Below are 19,943 nucleotides of genomic sequence, written 5' to 3'. Positions count from 1 at the left end.
CCTCCCTTTTTTCTTTTTTTGGTGAATCAAGTTTTTAAAATTCTGTTTTATGTCCTTTATTGACTTCTTAGTTCTGCCCTTTTGTGTTATTTTATAGTGGTTCCTATAGAGATTAAATATGTGTGTTTAATTTATCATGGTCTACCTTAAAAGTTAATCCTATACTTCACAAACAGTACAGAGGGTCCCAGTGACCACCTTCTACTTCTAGTGCTCTTGGCCGCATATATTTTAGTTCTTGTGCTAGAAAATTCTACAACACAGTTTTCATCTTTACTTTAGCTAATAGTCTTTAAAAATAGTTAGAGGTGTATTACATTTAATTGTTAAAGTCTTGGATGCCTTTGTTTACTAAATTGAGAATTTCTGGGTCCAGTGGTTAGGACTTTGTGCTCTCACTGCCGAGGGCCCGGGTTCAATCCCTGGTCAGGGAGCTAAAATCCCACAAGCCTCCCAGTGCAGCCAAAAAAAAAAGAAAGAGAGAATTTCTGTAGAACTGCGCCGTACTTGGCTTGACATGCTAAATGTATTAGTTGAACGTTGTAAAACAAGCAGTACCCACTGGCCCCTGTAGAAAACTCTCAGACCCCAGGTCAGTGTGGGGGGTAAGTAGAGGCTCTGGAGCCAGGGGCCTGGCCAGTCCTCACCCTGCCGTGTACTCGCTGTGCCATGTACTTGCTGTGTGATCTTGTGCAAGCCTGTTTTCTCCTCTTACAAGGGGTCCAGGGACTTCCCTGGTGGCGCAGTGGTTAAGAATCCACCTGCCAATGCAGGGGACACGGGTTCAAGCCCTGGTCTGGGAAGATCCCACATGCTGCGGAGCAACTAAGCCCGTGCACCACAACTACTGAGCCTGCGCTCTAGAGCCTGTGAGCCACAACTACGGAGCCTGTGTGCCACAACTACTGAAGCCCACGTGCCTACAGCCTGTGCTCCGCAACAAGAGAAGCCACCACAATGAGAAGCCCTTGCACCGCAACGAAGAGTAGCCTCCTCTCGCTGCAACTAGAGAAAGCCTGCGCGCAGCAACGAAGACCCAACTCAGCCAAAAATAAATAATAAAATAAAATAAATTAATTTTAAAAAAAGGGGGTCCATAATAGGCATTGCTAGGAGGGTAAAATGAGTTAATATGAATGAATAACTCAGAGTGGTGCTTGGCACACAGCAAGTGCTATATAATTGCTGTTCTTGCTGTTGTTACACAGTGAGCAGGTTCACATCCCTTGGAGATCCAGGATCTGCAGCAAAAAGAGACTTTTTCATCCTTCGCAAACCAACACGGGCATGAAAGTCCAGCCCTAGCTGTGTATGTGACAAACCTCTAAGGTGTGAAATTACTTTTCATAGGAGAATAAACCTCAGATTATTAATTTGTTCATTCTTTGGGGAATGTTTTAGAGATGAAAAGGGCTACTAAAATAATGTTAAGTATAACTTATCTTTTTTTTTTTTTTTGCGGTACGTGGGCCTCTCACTGCTGTGGCCTCTCCCGCTGCGGAGCACAGGCTCCGGACACGCAGGCTCAGCGGCCATGGCTCACGGGCCCAGCCGCTCCATGGCATGTGGGATCCTCCCGGACCGGGGCACAAACCCGTGTCCCCTGCATCGGCAGGCGGACTCTCAACCACTGCGCCACCAGGGAAGCCCTAACTTATGATCTTAAATTTATCTTTTTGCAACTGGATTCATGTTGTTAACCGAGAAGAGTGTTTTAGCATCCATCCCCATTTGCTTCCCTGAGGCCGACTCCTGCCCAGTGGAGACGAGGCTCTGGTGGCACTGCAGTTCTCTCCAAGTGACCTCTGTGCCTACCATTGGGTTTCTGAATAGAAAAGCCATGCAGTGGAGTCATTTCCGGCATAGAAGAATCAGCTCCAACAAATGACTCTCCCGTAGATGGCAATCATCATCCCGGGACAAGGTAGAAAAGCAGCTACCTGAGGACTCTGGAAGGGGGGACAGCAGGCAGATCCTGAGGGCAGCTTAGACTTAGAGGCGTGGCCGGCACACAGTGTGTCTCTTGTTTGCACATCTTTCCTCTGAGGGCTGCACAGTCACTGCAGGGGTGGTGTGGTGGCTAAAACTCTGGGTGGAAAGACCGTGCGCTTCCTCGTTAGACTAAGGGGAGGAGCTGGTATCCACAGCTGCTGGGGAGAAATCCTGGAACGAGGAATTCTGCGAATAAACTCTGCTCAGATTTCTGTCCAAGCCTTGAACCGTGCACACACACAGGGCATGGGGAGAAGCCACCTGGAGTGAGAGCGAGGCCACCGCTTCCCACAAAATCAACAGCAACACAGTTTGCAGTTTGAATCTAATGAGATTAATCGCCTGCTAAAGCAAAACCATAAACTCTCTTCAGAGCAATATAATGGAATTCAGAGTCTCTACAGCATAACATTTGCAACATACATGTTACAATCTGAAAGTACTCAACATACAAAGAGCCAGGGGCTGTGAACCATCCTCAGGGAAAAGACAGTCAACAGACACTGATCGTGTTATGACCCAGGTGTTGGATAGTCAAACAAGCACCTCACAGCTGGCTTAGTAACTGTGTTCAGTGAGGTAAAGGAAAATACACTCATAATGAACAAAAACATAGGAAATCTCGGTAGAGGAGTAGAAAATATTTTTCAAAACAAGCCAGTTGGAAACTTTAGAACTGGAAAGTAAACACCTGAAATAAAAAATTCACTGAATGGGCATAATAGAATGGAAATGACAGGAAGTAGTCAGACTTCAAAGACAAATTGGTAGAAATCATCTGGTCTGAAGAAAAACTGGGGAAATGATTGAGGGAAAAGCATGAAGAGCCCTAGGGACTCATGGGGCAGTGTGAAGTGTCTCACGCAGGGTAACTATGGAGCCCAGAGGGGAGGCGAGAGACACAGTGGGGCAGGAGAAGTACTTGAACAACAATGATCAGACTCTTTCCAAATACGGTGAAAAACGTAAATTTATAGATTTCAGAAGCTCAGTGAGTCCCAAACAGGATGAATATGACTAAAACCATAAACAGGCACATCATTTTCAAATTACTGAAAACTTTAAGATTAACTTTAAAAATCTTGACGGCAGCCAGAGAAAAACAAGACTACATACACACAGCATCACAAAGACTAGGAACTTATCATCAGAAGGCAAGTGGAGCTGCATCTATAAAGTTCTGGAAGAAAGATAGTCAACCCTTCAGGAGTGTGTGTTAAATACAGATGTTTTCAGAAGAAGGAAGACTGATGGAATTTGTTGCCATCATCTGTGTACTGCCAGACATGCTGAAGAAAGTCTTTCCAGGCTGAAGGAAAATGATACCAGAGTGAAACTCAGGTCTTTATGAGTGAGTGTTGAGCATCAAAAAGGGTAAATATCTGGGGGGAACGTTTTCTTTAAAATACGTATTTAAAGAAAAAATCAGAACATGTCTTGGGTTTGTAATGCATACAGATGAAATACGTATGATAACTGTAGCATAAGGAACAGTGAAGGGGATCTGTGGACCTGCAGGTTCTGCCTTTACATGAAGTGCTGCAGTATTGATTCTAAGTAAGCTGTGAAACAGTGGGGATGTGTGTTGCAGTCCTAGAGCAATAACCGTAAAAATAATGCAGAGACTCATAACTGAAGAACCAAAAGATAAATTGACAGGGGATTTTTAAAAATATTCAAATAATATAAGAGAAAACAGGAAAGAGAGAACAGAGAAATAAAACACCAGAGAGACAGCAGAAAACAAATAATAAAATGGTAGCCTTAAATCCAACCATAGCATCATTATACATTTGCCAATGCCCAGCATCAAGAGTGATCCTGATGTAAATATGGACTTGAGGCAACAGTGATGTGTCAGTGTAGGTTCATCAGAGTACCTATCTGGGGCCGGATGTTGACAGTGGGGGAGGCTCTGCTTGTGTGGGGGCAGGGGGTGTATGGGAATTCTCTTACTTCCTGCTCAGTTTAGCTGTGAACCCAAAACTGCTCTAAAAAAATTAAGTCTTTTATGTATTAAAACCAAGGAACAAGTAGAAAAATAATAAAATGGTAGACCTAAGTCTAACCACAGTGATAATTAAATTAAATGTTAATGGACTAAACTCTCCACTTAAAAGGTAGAGATTATCAGAATGCGTAAATAAGCAAGACCCTACTACATGCTGTCTGTGGGAGATTCACTTTAAATATCAAAAACACAGGTTGAAAATAAGTGAATGCAAAATGTGTATGTATACAAATAGCGTAAGAAGGCTGGAGTGGCTATATTAATATCAGATAAGGTAGATTCACAATATGGAGTATTACTAAAGAGAACGAGGAAATTCTAATAGTAAAGAGGTTGTTTCATCAGGAAAACATCAATTATGAATGCACCCAATAAAGGGAGTAATAAGCAATCATAGTAGGCAATTTTAGCATCTTTCTCTCACCAGTTATTAGAACAAAAGACCTAAAGAAATCAGTAAAGACAGAGGATCTGAACAGTGCTCCCAAGCATCTTGAGCTGATTGATATTTGTGGAAGCCACACCCATCAGAAGCAGAACACAAGTTCCTTCTAAGTGCATATTCTCTAACAGAGACCAGCTGCTGTGCCCTGAAACAAGTTTCTAAGCAAAGTAGTGTACAGCTGTGTTTATTTGCATAGGACACGATTCTATAGAAGACACTAAGAAATCTGTGAAAACTGCTAGAACTATTAAGTGAATTTAGCAAAATCTCAGAACTCAAGGTTAATATGCAAATTTTACTTGTATTTTTGTATACTAACAGCAAACCGTTACGAAATGCAATTAGAGGCCACCGCAGCCCCTGGGAGTCTGGAAAGGGGGAACTGCGAGCCAGTGAACGGCTCAGTCCCCGGGCAGCAGGGGCCGGTGGAGGTGGGGCGCTGCTGCTGCGAGGGGCTGGCGGAGGTCCGCACCAGCCACGCTGAAGGAGGAGGCTGAAGGAAGAAGGAGGAGGGACCACCAGAAGCGGGACACGTGGACAAAGTTCAAGAGGAGGACAAGACATAGTAGAATCAGACTGCCGCTGTCTGAGAGCTGGGGCTACAGAGCTTGAAATTACCCTGGAAAACCTCTGAAATGTTGCGTCCTTCACCACTTCCTCCTACGGACTCCAGAGGCAACACACCTTATTAAGCATGAGAGTTGGAAGATCACTGTGAATATTTTGCAGGAGCACAGACTGAGGTGTTTCTGTTCCTCTGACCTTGAGTTACCATTGCTTTCCATTGTGGTCTCTTTCCCCTCAGTGTTCCTCTCCGTTCTTCACTTCTAGTCCCACCGCCTTACCAAGTGTGATCGACTCACGCAGGTGAATTAGACCATCTTTTCGCACGCTGTTTTCCTCCCTGTCTGCCAGTATTACTCTGAACTTGACCGTTTTAACCTGAACCGTTCACGTGGGTTTGCAGTTCCCACTCTGCTTTTCAAACTTTCTGATGTCGCGTCACCATGACAGTCAGCATTGGCTCAGGTTACCCTGTGGACATACCTCTGTTAGGACAGTTAGCACATCCGGGGCTGCCCAGCCCGAGAGGTGCAGAGCAGGCGCAGAGAAGTAATCCCGACAGAGAAAACGTTAAAGAGCTTGGCCTGCGGTTGACTTAATTACCACTTCAAGCGTGGGGAAGGTCCTTATACAGAAGTCCTGGCCGGTGATAATCTGGCCTCAAGGAAAACAGAGGAGCAGGTGGCTTACGTTGCAGACCGCTTTGTGGTTAGAACAGGGGGACATTTGATGGCGTGGGTTTTTAGCAAGAGGATGAAGTCCTTTAGTAAAGGGTAGAGTGCTTCAGCCAGGGGCTAGTGAATAAAACGCTGACTCCTGATGGCCATAAACGCCGGCACCTAACGCCTGTGGCCCTGCTCCCCGTCTCCAAAATGGCTTGGTGAGTTTCAGATTTGGCCATTTTTAAGTTTATGGGATAGATTAGGCATGACCCCTCTTGAAAGTTTCCCTGCAAGGTATATGGCAGGATATGTCTTCCCATGTAACAAAATACCATTAAAAGTCGTAACTGCTGCTGTGCAACTTCTGCCTTTTAGTAGAAACTTCTATTCCTTGAACGACGTGTATTGGTGCATCTTTCTTTGCTTTTTATCTCTTTCAAATAGAATGTTTCATGTTTGACTTGCTTATCTGTATGTCTCCTGGGAATCAGTTTCTGCCCAGTACTTCCTGCTGGTTTATTTCATAGGACACTTTTAAGGAGTGAGGTTGCAGATGGGTTCACAGGTGACTTGACCTTGGAAAACTGTGGGGATTGACAGAGGGAACTCGTCTTTGAGCACCTGTTCTCAGAGCAACATTCAGATCTGTAGAAACATACCTAGGCTCATTGTATGAACATTTAGAATTCTAGTAAATTGCTCAGAGATTCCTAAAGTCCACTTTAGAGGATCAGACCGTGCAACTGCGTTGTTATTATTTTAATTTGTGTAGTGTCCAAAGTTACTTTTTAAAAAGATTAATTTGTTTATTTTTGGCTGTGTTGGGTCTTCATTGCTGCGTGTGGGCTTTCTCTAGTTGCGGCGAGAAGGGGCTACTCTTTGTTGTGATGCGTGGGCTTCTTACTGCGGTGGCTTCTCTTGTTGCAGAGCACGGGCTCTAGGCGTGTGGGCTTCAGTAGTTGCAGCATGTGGGCTCAGCAGTTGCGGCTCACGGGCTTAGTTGCTCCGCGGCATGTGGGATCTTCCCAGACCAGGGCTCGAACCCGTGTCCCCTGCATTGGCAGGCAGATTCTTAACTACTGCGCCACCAGGGAAGTCCCCAAAGTTATGTTTTTAAAAGTGTTCGTGCTTTTTGTAAAGTGATTTGTTCTAAGCACATTAAAGGTCATTCAAGTGTTGTTCAAAAAAAAGAAAGAAAAGAGAAATTAGAGAGTTAATTATATTTACAATAATACCCAAAGACAAAATATTTAGTAATATGTTTAACAAAAGATGTGTAAGAGCGCCTCTTCACTGAAAGCCACAGAACATTGCTGAGAGAAATTAAAGACAACTTGAAGGGACTTCCCTGGTGGTCCAGTGGCTAAGACTCTGTGCTCCCAGTGCAGGGGGCCTGGGTTCAATTCCTGGTCAGGGAACTCGTCCCACATGCCGCAACTAAAAAAAGATCCCGCGTGCCACAACTAAGACCCGGCGCAGCCAAATAAATATTTTAAAAAATAAACAAAGACAACTTGAAGAAATGGAGAGAGAGCATGTTTGTAGATTAGAAGACTCAATATTGTTAAAATGTCAGTTATCCCAGTCAAGATTCCAGAAGGCTTTTTGTAGTAATTGACAAGATGATTCTAAAACATGGAAATGCAGGTGACCTGGAATTGCCAAAGCAATTACACAAAGCAGGGCTTCACTCTGCCTGACTTCAGACTTTCTGTAAAGCTTCAGTAGTTGAGACTGTGTGGTACTGGTGACACACAGATGAACGGAATAGAATAGGAGGTCCAGAAGTAGACCCACACACAGACAATTGATTTTCAACAAGGATGTCAAGAGAATTTAATATGAAAAGGAAAGCCTTTTTAACACATGGTGCTACAACTGGATATACATAGGGAAGAAAAATGAACTTGATCTTTACTTCACACCATGACACAAAAGTAACTCAAAGAAAACACAGGAAATCCTTATGACCCTGAGGTCAAGGCAGAGATTTCTTAGGACGCAAAAAGCAAGAACCATAAAAGAAAAAATGGATGCATTCGATTTTACCAAAATGAAAACATTTGCTCTTCTGAAGATACCCGTTAGAAAATGAAAAGACAAGTCACAAAATGGGAGAAAATATTTACAGTACATATATCTGACAAAATACATGAAGAGTTAGCACGTAATAATAGACAGATGGCCCAGCCGAACAGCGTGGCCCAAAGATGTGAACAGACACATTATGAGAGATGTAAGATGTGTGAATGGCTGACAAGCAGGACAGAGGTGCTGACTGTCGCTAGTTACCAGGGAAACGCAGGTTGGAACAGCAGGAGAACCGCTGCCCGGCCACCGGTGCGAGGCCACTAGCTGGCAGGGCCAGAGCAGGTGAGCCAGCCACTGCACACGGAGCCGCTGCCCGAGAATAGCAGGGCAGCTTCCCAGAGAGTCCCCTTGACCTGGTGCTTCCAAGTATTTACCCAAGAGGAAGGAAAGCAAGCGACTGTGCAGGAACGGGCCCAAGAACGTCCCCAGCAGCGTTAGCCACCAAAATGTGGAAACAGCCACATGGCCATCAGCAGGCAGCGGGCAAGGGAAGTGTCCTCGCAGTGGATGCCACTCAGCCACGAGAGGGCAAAGTATGGAGGAATCTGAAGATCGCTGTGGCCATGCTGAAGGGCATGAGCCCGACACAAGGTGCGCGGACAGTGTGGTCCGTTCTCCTGAAATTCCACAAGACACCGTCCACATGCAGCGGCAGGGCTTGGCCGGGCAGGCGGGGGCCGTGGAGGGGCCGCACGGTGTGGACACCGTACTCAGTCGTGTCCACTGAGTAGCAGACAGAGGTGTCGACTGAGACCTGATTCCTGAATCAAAGGTATCAATGCGGCTGTGACACCAGTAGTTGCCACCTGAGGGGACTTCACATTCCAGAAAGGGGATGGTGCCGCAGGAAAGAGCAGGTGTTCTTTTTGTTTTTGCGGTATGCAGGCTTCTCACCATTGTGGCCTCTCCCGTCGCGGAGCACAGGCTCCGGACGCGCAGGCTCAGCGGCCGTGGCTCACGGGCCCAGCCGCTCCGCGGCGTGTGGGATCCTCCTGGACCGGGGCACGAACCCGTGTCCCCTGCATCGGCAGGCGGACTCCCAACCGCTGCGCCACCAGGGAAGCCCAAGAGCAGGTGTTTTTAATGGGGGGACTTGACGTGGGGGGCGGCGTCTGCTCCATCAGCCTGGACTAAAGGCAGCACAGAGCGAATGGCAGGACAGACCCCAGCCCGGGACCCCCAGGCCCTGGGCCAGTGGGCGGAGGGGCTTCTCGCCCCCCAGCCCCAAGCGCGCCCTCTGTGGAACCTGAACCAGCCCCCCTCACGCGCAGCTCCACCCTGCAGCTGTTTTTGTTAAGAAAAAAGTGTTTTTAGAGGTGACTTTTATGTGTTTGGGACAGATTATAATTGTAGTTCCCACCTTTCAGAATAAAAACCCGACTCACGATTTACTTCCGGGGTTGTGCAGGCCGGTGTGTTTCCCCGGTTACGTTAGAAGTGTGGCACCGTGAGCGCTGAATCGCGTGGGCTGTCGCGTTTCGTGTGGTTTTAGCGTTAGGACGTTTACTTGCAGTCTGTTTGCTCTCTGGATCCATCACCCGCCAGAGGCACCTGCACCCAGTACTGCCTGTGTCATGGCTTTTAGTGCCCCAGCTGGGTGTTTTCCACACACCCTCCCGTGATGACAACAGGGCCAACGGCACAAAACTGTTAAGACCGAGGGGTCCTGACCAGCCTGGCCGCCCCAGAGGCACCCTTGCCATTCCGTCTCTGGGTGAAAATACTGGAAATCGAATTCGGGTCTTATGAGGACAGGATGAGATGGCGGGTGGGAGGGCCGTCCGAGCTCTGGGGCAGGACTGGCTCACCCAGACCCTCTCTGCTCAGTCCTTCTTCCTGGAAGCAGCAGCGAACGGTGGGAAACTGGCGGAGGAGGAAGTGAGTCCATCAGATCCTGATCCGGGTGGGCCGAGCCGTGGGGGTTCCTGACGAAAAGTCCAGTTGGACCCCGAGCCCCGGGCGTGGTTTGGCTGCGCTTGGCCAGCAGCACGGCCTCACCTATCCACCTCGATTTGCAGGCCCCGGACCGAGGGTCTGCCGGCCTCCAGGAGGGCCAGGTAAGCATCCTGCGCCCTGGCCCCCGCCCGGTGCCCTGCCCTGCCAGGCGTCGCCTGTGGCCACACGGCACCCCTCTCTCTCGCAGACCCTGAGCTCCAGGACATGGCGCTCCAGCGCGCCGTCCTCCTGGCCAGCCTCCTGGTGGAAGTTGCCAGTAGATCCTCAGGAAGTGCGGTGAGCACCCAGCACGTGGCTCGTGGGCTCTTCACCCAGGGGCTCGCCCTTCCACCTCTAGGTGCCACCCTTGTCCCGGCCCCCGAGATGCTGGCCGTGCCTACTGCCAGGGTCAGAGGGGCCTGTGCCTCTGGGCGGGCAGCAGATGCACAGCCCCGCCCCTGGCACCCGCTCCACTCTGCCTGCTAGAACCTCCTTTCCCTCTGCCCAACTAGACCTCTTTCTGGAGCTGAAATAGGGTCTCCACAGAGCTGCCCCCACTGGCACTGGCCACAGCTAGTGGGGCGGACAGAGACGCCCACTTCAGGCTCAGACTCGGCCAGGTCATGGCTCTCCCAAGCCGGTGACACAGGTGTGCCAGGCTGTGGTTTCTGGAGGTGCCCGGCCATGTGTGCACACACCCAGCTGCTCGTCCTCCAGGATGGTGAGCCTTCCAGCCACTCTGCCCCTGCTGGGTTGGGTGGGACAGGACGGCCAGGTTTCCCCCTCAGGCTTGGCCTCGGCCCCCTGGAGTCCAGGATGCGCCCACCATTCCTCAGCCGCCCTGAGGTGCCCCTTGCAAATCACAGCGTGCTAGTCCTGGGAAACCAGCTCGGCTGGGCTGAGCGCACGGAGCGGAGCTGCCCGGACGCCTCCCGAGGCCCCTGCCGCCGCCTGGTCTGTGAGTGCAGTGCCCGCAGCGCCCACTCCTGCGCGTGGACCTGGCCTTTCCTCTGTGGGGGCCGAGCTGGAACCCCGATGGAGGTGCCTGTAGACTTGCAGAAGCATCGCAGGAGCGTCCAGGAATGTGGGCTGTTTGGTCGGGAGCGCGGGCAGACGCGCTGTGAGGGCTGCACAGGCCTCTCACTAGGGAGGCCGAGGGGGCCTGGAGTTACCTTCCTCTTTCACCACTGCCCAGAAACATATGTGCTTCCTTTCTTAGCAGCTTCGTCTTTTGATTTTCAAAGCCACCAGCTGCAAGTGGCGACTAATATAAATAACTCCACGGTTGAAATGCCTGCCCTGTGCCCACCTGTGGCCCACAAGGCGAGAGGTGGCGGCTCTACCCATGACCCAGGAGACCCCCGTGAGAAAAGAAGGGGCTGCAGGGAGGCCCCAAGGGGAGGGTGGGCAGGCAGTGGAGGAGAGGACCACCCCCTGCCCACCAGGCTGCTCCAGCCCACCCCCAACAGAATCTCTGGGTGGGCCCCAAGGGATCCCCTGAGGGATTCCTGCCTTTGGGAGTCCAGGTGCCACGGAATGCGCCCTGGCAGGTCCCAGCCCAACTTCGGTTGTTGGTTCGGTCACCAAACGCTCGCCGGACACCACGTGCTGTCCCAGGGAGCGTCTGTGCGGTGTGGCCGTGCGTCCTCACCTCGCTCTGGGTCAGCGAGGCACAGTCACCGGACGCTGACTACAAGAGGCCAGAGCCCCAGGTGCTGGGGTGAGCTTGCCGGGAGCCCCTCTGCGGGTATCGCCCTGGGCCTGGCCCGCACAAGCCGCCCGGCCGCAGGGTCTGGAAACTCACCACTATCTCCCCTCTAGGGCCAGCAGCCCAAGTGTTGTGTGGACGTGGTGGACACCAACGCCACCTGCCCAGGCACTAACCTGTGTGGCCCAGGTGAGCTTTGGCATGAGCAAGCCTAGATGGCCTCGGGAAGGAGGGGCCGGAGGGGTGGGCAGAGGCAGCGAGCGTGATGGGGCCTCGTCCTGGGAGGTGGGGGCAGGACCCCAGGAGGACACGGTGGCTCCAGGCCTGCGGGGTGGGGGCAGGTAAGACTGCCTCTTCCCTCGCAGGGAGTTTCAGCTGCCCTGAGGTAAGCTGACATAAGACAGGAGCAGCAAAGTACAGAAACGTGTACAGGTTTTACAGGACATGGGAGGAAGTGGAGTCCCAAGTAAGTGGCAGAATCAGCGCTTACACATCAGGTTGAACAAGGAGGCGATTGTGGGCAAGTGGCTAAAACACTGGGGCAGCCGAAGGGAGACGGGGATGACTGTAACATGGTCGCCCGACTCCCGTCTTCTCCCGGTTGGGGGGCGGGGGGCAGCTCCCATATGGGGTTTGTCTCCTCCCCACTTGAGACTTTACCTTCAGAAAGTTTCACATATTAAAAGCCAAGTTGGTAGCTGTGGAGAGATTTGGGTTAGAAGTTGTGGGATAGGAGGTCGGCAAAGGGGAGGGGAAACAGATGGAACGAGCAGAAAGGAACCAGATGAGCACCAGCTCCCGTGTCTCACTGACCCTCAGTCCTGGGACAGCCCGTCCCGTCACACTCAGCTCAGGAAGAGGATTGTGGGTGGGCTCCCACCGGTGAAACCTCCGTGTGTGGGCAGTAGGTGGGGCGGGGACAGCGTGGAGACCCTCGACGCAGCCCTAGTCTCAGGAACTTTCCCAGTGGCCCGCCGTTGCCGCAACCTGTCGAGGTGACTGCCTGAAGTTCACATCAGTTTGCAGGGCTTTGGGAAACGGCAGTTCTGGTCCTTGTGATACCAGGTCAGAAGGGTGGGAGAGAAGCGGAAACGTTAGTATGGAGAGTCAGAGCCAGACAGTGGGGGAGACTGGGAGATTTCAGCACCCGGTCCAGTTTACAGGCGGCTGGGCCTCGAGGCCCGGGTCAGGACTGGAATCTGCTCCATCAGGCAGATCAGAGTTTCCTACTGAAAGGTCACTTCTCTCCGCAGCCAGCCCGCTTTCTACCAAAGAGAGTCACAGTGACACTAACTGTCTTACAAATAAGCCTAGCCTCACTAAACTTGGCCTGATTGTTGAAGGAAATTTAGCCACAACAGCGACTGACCACCAGGCGCTTTTGAAGTCTGCTTTGCTGGCCTTTTCCCAGGGCCTCTTGAGTCCAGGAGGCCGAGCCAAGGACTCAGCTCCAGACTTTGCCTGCAGTACCTCTAGGTTTGCGTGAACTCCTCTCTTCCTGAGGTCCCTGGTCCTGCCGGGCGGTGACCTTCCTTACTCACTGGGCAAGGCAGGGAACCCAGTGAGCCAGGCCCTGCGCTGCTTTTCAAGGGGCTTTAAGGCTCAGCAAAGTCAGCCTTCGCTCCTTAGATCTGGTTACTGGGCCTGGCCCCCAGCTGTGCTTTGTTCCTGCACACACAGCGCAGGGCCTCCTTGTGGCCAGCAGCCCTGGCGGCTTCACCAAGGAGCCCAGGTACCTTGGGGCTGGCGGAGGGAGCTCTCGGGAGAATCGTTGCCTTGGCGACAGGTCTGTACCCAGGACCCCATGTTCCTAGGCCTCCTCGATCAGCCCCCCCAGAGGTCAGCCCCTCCCAAGAAATGCCGAGTGAAGGGAAAGAGCCCAACTACTTCAGAAGAGAAGCCCTGGTCTTACGAGAAACGAAGGCCTGTTCCTGATACTTGTATGATTCCACGTTGGGTCTGACGTGGCCTCCTGGCACGGCGCTCAGCCCGTGCGCCCCCGTCACTCTTCAGACCCTGCCATCTGCTTGGCGTCACAGCAGGAAGGCCTTCCTCTGAGGGGACCCGTTTGTGTGCAGACTGCGTGCTGGTCAAGTCTGTGCCGGCCTCCAGCACCTGCAACCAATATTTCTCCAGTACGTTCTCTCAGCCCGTGCTACGTGCCGGGGTGTTGAGAAGAAATAAAGGTGTAAGACGCAATCTCTGCCCTTAAAGGGTGCAGTGGGCCAGGTGGACTGCCTGCAGACCGCCGGCTGGCAAGCGCTGGACAGCTCCCAGCCCCAGGTCGGGCCGCAGGCTGTGGGGAGGCCGCTGGCCGCGGCGTTGGGCAGGGCAGGAACGCGGGTCGAGTGTGCTTGGGCCGCCCGGGGGCGGGCGGCGGGCGGCAGCACACTGGCGCAGACGCCCCTTGTCCCTCGTGGTGGCCGAGTGAGTGGGAGTGCGCTGCAGCCCCTGGTGGATGTGGGAGGTGGGGCTCGCCTCTCGTCCCCTCCAGCGTGTATACTCGGCACCTGTCAGTGTCGGGTCCCCATCCGGGCCTCTGCAGCCCTTTCCGAGGCGCCTGGCAAGGGGCCGGTGGGAATGCCCGTGCGAGAGAGGGCTGGCTGCGGTTCCCGCGGAGGCGGTTCTTGTTCTGAAGTCCATCCAAGCTCCAGAGTGGGTGAACTAGCGTCCTGGAATGAATGTGGTTTTACAACTCAAAGCATAGCGCTCCCCGAAGGCAGCCGGCTGGCGTGGGCTTGCTTTGAGCCGAGCCTCCTGTCTCCCGGCACAGGCTGCTACGGGCACCGGGCCGAGGACGGGACCGTCAGCTGCATCCGCTGCAGGAACGGGACTCACAACAGCTCCGAGTGCAGAGGCTGTATGTCCCCCCGCCCCTCCCCCTGCCTGCTGCTCACCAAGGGTCCACACCTCCATGTTCTGGAGGAAGGGGTGGGAGTTCTCGCTGTTGTCCCCACACCTGGGCCACTGTCCCTCGGTGGACACCTCCCAGGAGCCCTCTCCCCGAGTCCGCTTGCCCCCCAGGACAACCTCCATGTCTCATTTCCGGCCCATTTGGGCTGCATCTCTGGCTCCCCAGGGGTCCTCTGCGGGGCCCCTGTGCCTGGTCCAGGACCTCACGTGGGTCTGGGCGGCCTGTGGAGCCAGCCGCACTGACTGGTCTGTTCCCCCGCAGTCGCTGCCCGGGGCGCGCACTTCCCCATGAACAGGAGCACGGGGATGCCTGGGCGGCCGAGTTTTGGTAAGTCTCTCGGCTCACCGGACCAGTCCCGGGGGGACACAAGGGCACCATCAGAGCCATTCCCAGCGCAGACCCAATCGCCGATGCTGGCCACAGCAGGGCCACATCCACAGTCAAGGGCAGGCTCCGCCCCAGACAAGAGCTCTGTACCGGGACCCAGCCCTGGGACCCAGCCCTGGTCACGGAGCAGGACCCCGGACGGCATGGAAGCTCGGCCGGCTTTGAAGTCAGAGGCTGGGCTTGACTTAAAAGGGTGGGTGCTGGGCTTCCCTGGTGGTGCAGTGGTTGAGAGTCCGCCTGCCGATGCAGGGGACACGGGTTCGTGCCCCGGTCCGGGAAGATCCCACATGCCGTGGAGCGGCTGGGCCCGTGAGCCATGGCCGCTGAGCCTGCGCGTCCGGAGCCTGTGCTCCGCAACGGGAGAGGCCGCAACAGTGAGAGGCCCGCATACCGCAAAAAATAAATAAACAAAAGGGTGGGTGCGGCTGGGGTCGCTTGGCGTGGACCCCCATGTGCCTCTGAATGGGCTGCATGTCTTAACCCTTTGCCTGGCTCAGAGGCCCCCCGGCCCCTTGGTCCCTGGGAGCTCAGGATGTGCAGTTCTCCAAGGTGGGAGGGCATCTGAAGTCCCCTTGCACCGTCCCCGGTGGCTCTTCTAGGACATAGGTCTTGGAGGGGACTGAGACGCTGTAGGCAGGCAGACATGCCCTCCATACCACCTGGTCCTCAGGTGCAGACACGGGAGACGCCCTGGTACCCCGCCTGTTCCTGCTGCGAGGCGTCCTGTCGTACCTGAGACGCTGGCCGAGCCACAGGGAGTGGCCAGGCTGCGGGAGTGTGGTGCCCAGGCCACCAGTGACCACTGCAGTCACGGTGCGGGACCTGCCCCAGGGTGTAGCCACCTCTTCTGAGGTGACTGGGTTGCGATGGGGGTCATGACCCCCCAGATCCTGGTCCTTCAGCAGAGGACACGTTGACCTAGACCAACGGCTCAGGCCTTCCCTGCGAGTCTCAGGACCGGAAGCAAGTGGCCTTGTGCTGGCGTGGGCCGACCAGCAGTGTTTGGGGCAGGGTGGGCCCAGACAGCCCCAGCTTCTTGCGATGTGGGCCTGGGCCTTGCAGCAGAGGGTGGCAGATGAGGCCCCTGCAGTCCAGTGTTGAGCCCGCTTCCAGTTGGCAAGTTTGGGGTGGTGTAGCTGGAACCCGTCCCTCCTGAGGCTCTAGCGTGGCCGGCCTTGTGCCTGTGTCAGGGTCAGAAAGGCGCTTCCCACAGGCACCTAAACGCAGAGCCTCCAGCTGGGCATCCGCCCGCCGGCCCGCCTGGACCTGTGGAGGTGAAGACAGCAGGCATCTTGGTGCTGGGAGGGCCACCCCGGGTGACAGCTGACCAGCTCCAGAGAGGCAAGGTGGGGTGTATCCACACGCCAGGGCCACGGGGGCCCCAGAGTCTGCACCGAGTGTCAAGGGAGGAGATGGGGGGCTCGGGGGCCAGGATCACTGAACGTCTTGACAGCCCACGCCCTGGAGAACCTGAGGCCTGGGCAGTTCGAGTGCAGGGGGGACCCACACCCCTGTGTGGGAACCCCCTGGCCCCTGCGGGAGCCCAGGTGTGCACCCCTGGCAGCCCTCACCTCGCTTGCAGGGGGCCCCCAGGTGGCAGCCTCCCTCTTCCTGGGAACGTTTCTCATCAGCTCGGGCCTCATCCTCTCCGTGGCTGCATTCTTCTACCTCAAGCGCGCCAGTAAGCTGCCTGACGTCTTCTATGGAAGAAACAAAGGTACCCCTCCTGCCGGGGTGTGCCCGGGGGCACGGAGCGGGGCTGGGGCCGAGATGCAGGTGTCCGGTGCAAGGCCGCATCTGCGGCACCCTGGAGGGGACTGGGTTGTCACGTGGCTCTCGGGCCTGAGGATAAGAGGGGCGGTCACGTCCTGGGAGTGCTCTGGGTGGATGTCGTGGGGTCTCAGTGTGGAGGGTGACGGGGGCAGACACTCTGCAGGCCGGCTTGTCTGCTCTGGTGGGAAGCTGGGGGTGGGGGCGGCTGGCCCCAGAGCGCTGGCGGGACACCGCCGGAGTGTGGTGGGAGATGGGGCCGGGCAGGCTGAGGGCACCGCTGGGCACGGGAGTGAGGGACTGGAGTGAGCCTGGAGCCAGGGACCCTCTGCAGGCTTGTGGAACCCTCAGGCTGATGGACCCCCACCTCAGGCCTGTGGACCCCTGCCCAAGCTGAGGGCCCAGCAGCAGAGGCTGAGGGTCCCTCCCAGACTGAGAGACCCCTGTCCCGAGGCTGAGGGACCCCCGCCCAGGCTGAGGGCCCCCCAGGCTGAGGCAGCTGTGTGGCCTCCAGGTGACACCTGTGCTCTCCTCTACAGCCCCCAGCCTGCAGCCTGGCGAAGCTGTAAGTACCTGATAGGTGGGCTGAGGCCCCGTGTGTGTGCGTCTGGGTGTCTGTGTGTCTGGGCTGGGGGCCATCCCGTCTCCAGTTCTCACTGTGCCTTTTCCCCTTTTCAAGGCCGCGATGATTCCCCCACCTCCGTCCTCAGGTGCGTCAGTGCTTTCCTGTCCCTCGCCCTGTCGGGATGCCTCGTCTCTCGTGGGAATTTCAAAACGCCAGGCCCATGGCCGCTGCAGGGGTGCTGGCCAAGCCCCTCTTCATCATCCACAGCTTTCGTGCCTTTTTCCTTTTATTCCTGAGATGCTGTGTCTGTCGAGGGGGGCGGGGTGTTCCCAATACGGGTCAGGGGTCAGCCCTGCCACCCTCAGCCCTCCACCAGGTCCCAGCTCTGCCTGAGCAGGGAGCCAGTGGCCGGCACGGGGCCCTCCCGTGGTCCCTCCTGAGCAGTAGCTGTGTCACAGTTGACCCTGTGAGCACAGAGGTCACGTCACACAGGCCACCTGCCTCTTCCCCAGACCGTGTTCCTGCCACCGTGTGGAGGTCTGGAGTGGGGACAGGTGAGGACATCCTCCTCCTTGGGGACAGAGAAGTCCCTCGGTCAAGGCGAGATCTGCCCTGTCCAGTGAGACACTTGTCTGATCTCTCCAAAGCAGCGCCATGTCCAAGCACAAGGTGCCTGCGTCAGTCTCCTGGGGCGGCCGGGGGCTCGGGAGAACAGAAATGTCTTCTCTCACGGTTCTGGAGGCCACCTGCTCCCTCCGGAGGCTCTGGGGTGGGTCCTTCCTGCCTCTCCCAGCTTCTGGGGCTCCAGGCGTCCCTGGGCTTTTGGGGCCGCATCCCTCCAGCCGCTGCTGCATCTTCCGCTGGCTTCTCCCCTCTGTGTCTCCCTCCCTCTCCCGAGGCCACTGGTCGCTGGATTTAGGGCCCATCAGATAATCACATCTGCAGAGACCATTTTTCCAAGTAAGGTTGCACCCGCAGGTTCTGGGCCTTAGGGTGTGGACATGCGTTTGTAGTTGGGGGTGGTACCATCCACCCTGCAGCGCATCACATGACCTGTGCCTTTGTGTTTCGGGAGAGCCGGGCCCTCTCCCGGGCCGAGGGGCGCCAGGTGTCCGGGAGCTGGAGCCCGGTGGGCTTCCTCCCTGGCGGCTGCTCCAGCCCCCCTCCCGTGAGCCCCAGGGAGGCCCACGACCCCAGGCCCTCCCTGCCGCCCCAGGCCCCACTCTGATCCCGCCTGTCTCTGACCCTGTTTCAGTGCGGAAGCCGCGCTACGTCCGGCGCGAGCGGCCCTCGGACAGGGACGTGGGCCCCACTGCCGTCTCTTCCGTGGAGGCCCGGGTGAGCAACGTCTGATCCCGCGGCCCATCCACAGCCCCGCGTGCTGCTGAGGGGGGGCCCACACGAAGGCTGGGCGCTGCCCAGCGAGGCCTCAGGACAGGCCTGCACACGGCCCTGGCTCGTCCCTCTCTAGCCACAGATGTGGAGTGAGAGCCGCCTGCCCGCAGGCCTTCCTCAGCGCACACAGCCGCTCAGCGTGACTGACCCGGGGCAGGACTCCAGCCTCTGGCCCTGAGCCGGGCCGGGGAACCAGGCCGCGTGGGGTCCAGGCTCCTCGGGAGAGACGACCTGCAGGACCCGGGTGCCCCTCCACCTTGGAGCCCATGGTGGGCAGACCCCCCGCACCCCCTCTGAGAGCAGTGAGGCCGAGGCCTTTGGGGGGTCCGGCCGCATCCACACACAGGCAGTTTGGGGCCTGCAAACCGGCCCCTGGGCTCAGGCGCCCGCAGGGCTGTCCTGCATGGCCACAGCTGCCCACTTCCAGGCGCTGCGGGAGTGAGTCGCCTGGCCTCCTGCTGACTCTTACCTGTGCTTAAGCAGAAAGCACTTTGCATAGAAGTCCAAGAGGCACGCTGCCGTCGTCTGCACCCCGCCTGGGCCCCAGGCACTGGAGGTCCTCATCCACCTTGGGATGGACACTGGCCCGAAGCTGCTGGAGGTCGAGACCCCCCAGGGACGTGTCAACCCGGGGCCACGTTTACCTGTGACTGCCGCCTGGACTGGCTGTCTCGCTGGACCTGCCGAGGGCCGCCCTGGCCAGCAGTCCTGTCCCGCTGCCCCTGCCCCGAGGCAGCAGCCCGTGTTCCCTGCCTCGGCCGGTTGCGGAGGGACGGCTCTGGGTTCCTGTGGAAATGGGGGAGCGTCGGGGTGCCCACTGAGCACGGGCAGGGTGCTGCCTGGCCTCCCCAGAGCCTCCACGGGGACTGACGTTTTCTCCTCCGGTGTCTGGTCCACATCCGCGGGGCCCACGGCAGGGCCTGTGTGGCCAGCCTCCTGCTTTCTGCACTGGGATTCCCACTGCGGTGTTTGTGGTTTATGGACACAAGCTCGGTCGCCAGGACATGAACGATGACTGACCGGCAGCTGAGAGGGGCGGCCACCTGAAATCAGCGTCAATAAACCACTCAGGCCCTTCTCGCCGGCCCAAGGTTCACCAGCTCCTCAGCAGGGGTGGAACCTTGCTGCCGAGCCCTGCCTCGCACTGGGGAGGGCAGGGAGCCCTCAGGATCTTAGCCTCGGGAGAAGGGGGCTTGTCCCAAGCTGCCTCAGAGAGCAGGAGTCCCTGGTGGCCCCCAGCCGTCAGGACTGAGATGGGAAAGAGTGTGGGTGGCCCCAGGGGGGCTTTTCTGTAAAGTGACCGGGCCCATGGGGGACATGCAGTCACAGGTGACTGCAGGCCCCCGTGCGGCCAGGGCACCCATGGGGCCTCTCGGGGAGGTCACCGTGGTGCCCGGCTCACAGCCCCCAGGAGGAAGCTACACGTGGGTACAGAGTGCAGGCTGGCGGCACCTTGGGGAGGTGGGATCCCGTGGGTGGGTGGCCCTCGGAGGGACCTTTGCCG

At 56.0% G+C, this 19,943-nt stretch overlaps 1 protein-coding gene across 20 annotated transcripts in view; it reads left to right on the top strand.

The window, feature by feature from the left end:
- The window catches only part of C2H1orf159 (chromosome 2 C1orf159 homolog), a 28,214-nt gene extending 8,697 nt beyond the window's left edge, over positions 1-19,517 (top strand). For 2 of the 20 annotated variants that reach the window (XM_067716721.1, XM_067716727.1), the window contains exons 2-9: positions 9,593-9,643; positions 9,784-9,822; positions 9,909-9,997; positions 10,247-11,412; positions 11,522-11,597; positions 14,182-14,268; positions 14,584-14,649; positions 16,292-16,426. In XM_067716721.1, coding sequence (XP_067572822.1) covers positions 9,926-9,997; positions 10,247-11,412; positions 11,522-11,597; positions 14,182-14,268; positions 14,584-14,613 — 1,431 coding nt within the window. In that variant the 5' untranslated portion in view covers positions 9,593-9,643; positions 9,784-9,822; positions 9,909-9,925 and the 3' untranslated portion in view covers positions 14,614-14,649; positions 16,292-16,426. The other 18 variants (XM_067716703.1, XM_067716736.1, XM_067716792.1 and 15 more) reach the window with 17 other exon arrangements.
- The last annotated feature ends 426 nt before the right edge of the window (positions 19,518-19,943 follow it).

This window comes from Pseudorca crassidens, chromosome 2 (genome assembly GCF_039906515.1).
Source record: "Pseudorca crassidens isolate mPseCra1 chromosome 2, mPseCra1.hap1, whole genome shotgun sequence".
In the NCBI taxonomy this organism is placed as follows: Eukaryota; Metazoa; Chordata; class Mammalia; order Artiodactyla; family Delphinidae; genus Pseudorca; species Pseudorca crassidens.
Note: the sequence above shows the minus strand (reverse complement) of the source record. Positions and strands in the feature narration are given on the sequence as shown.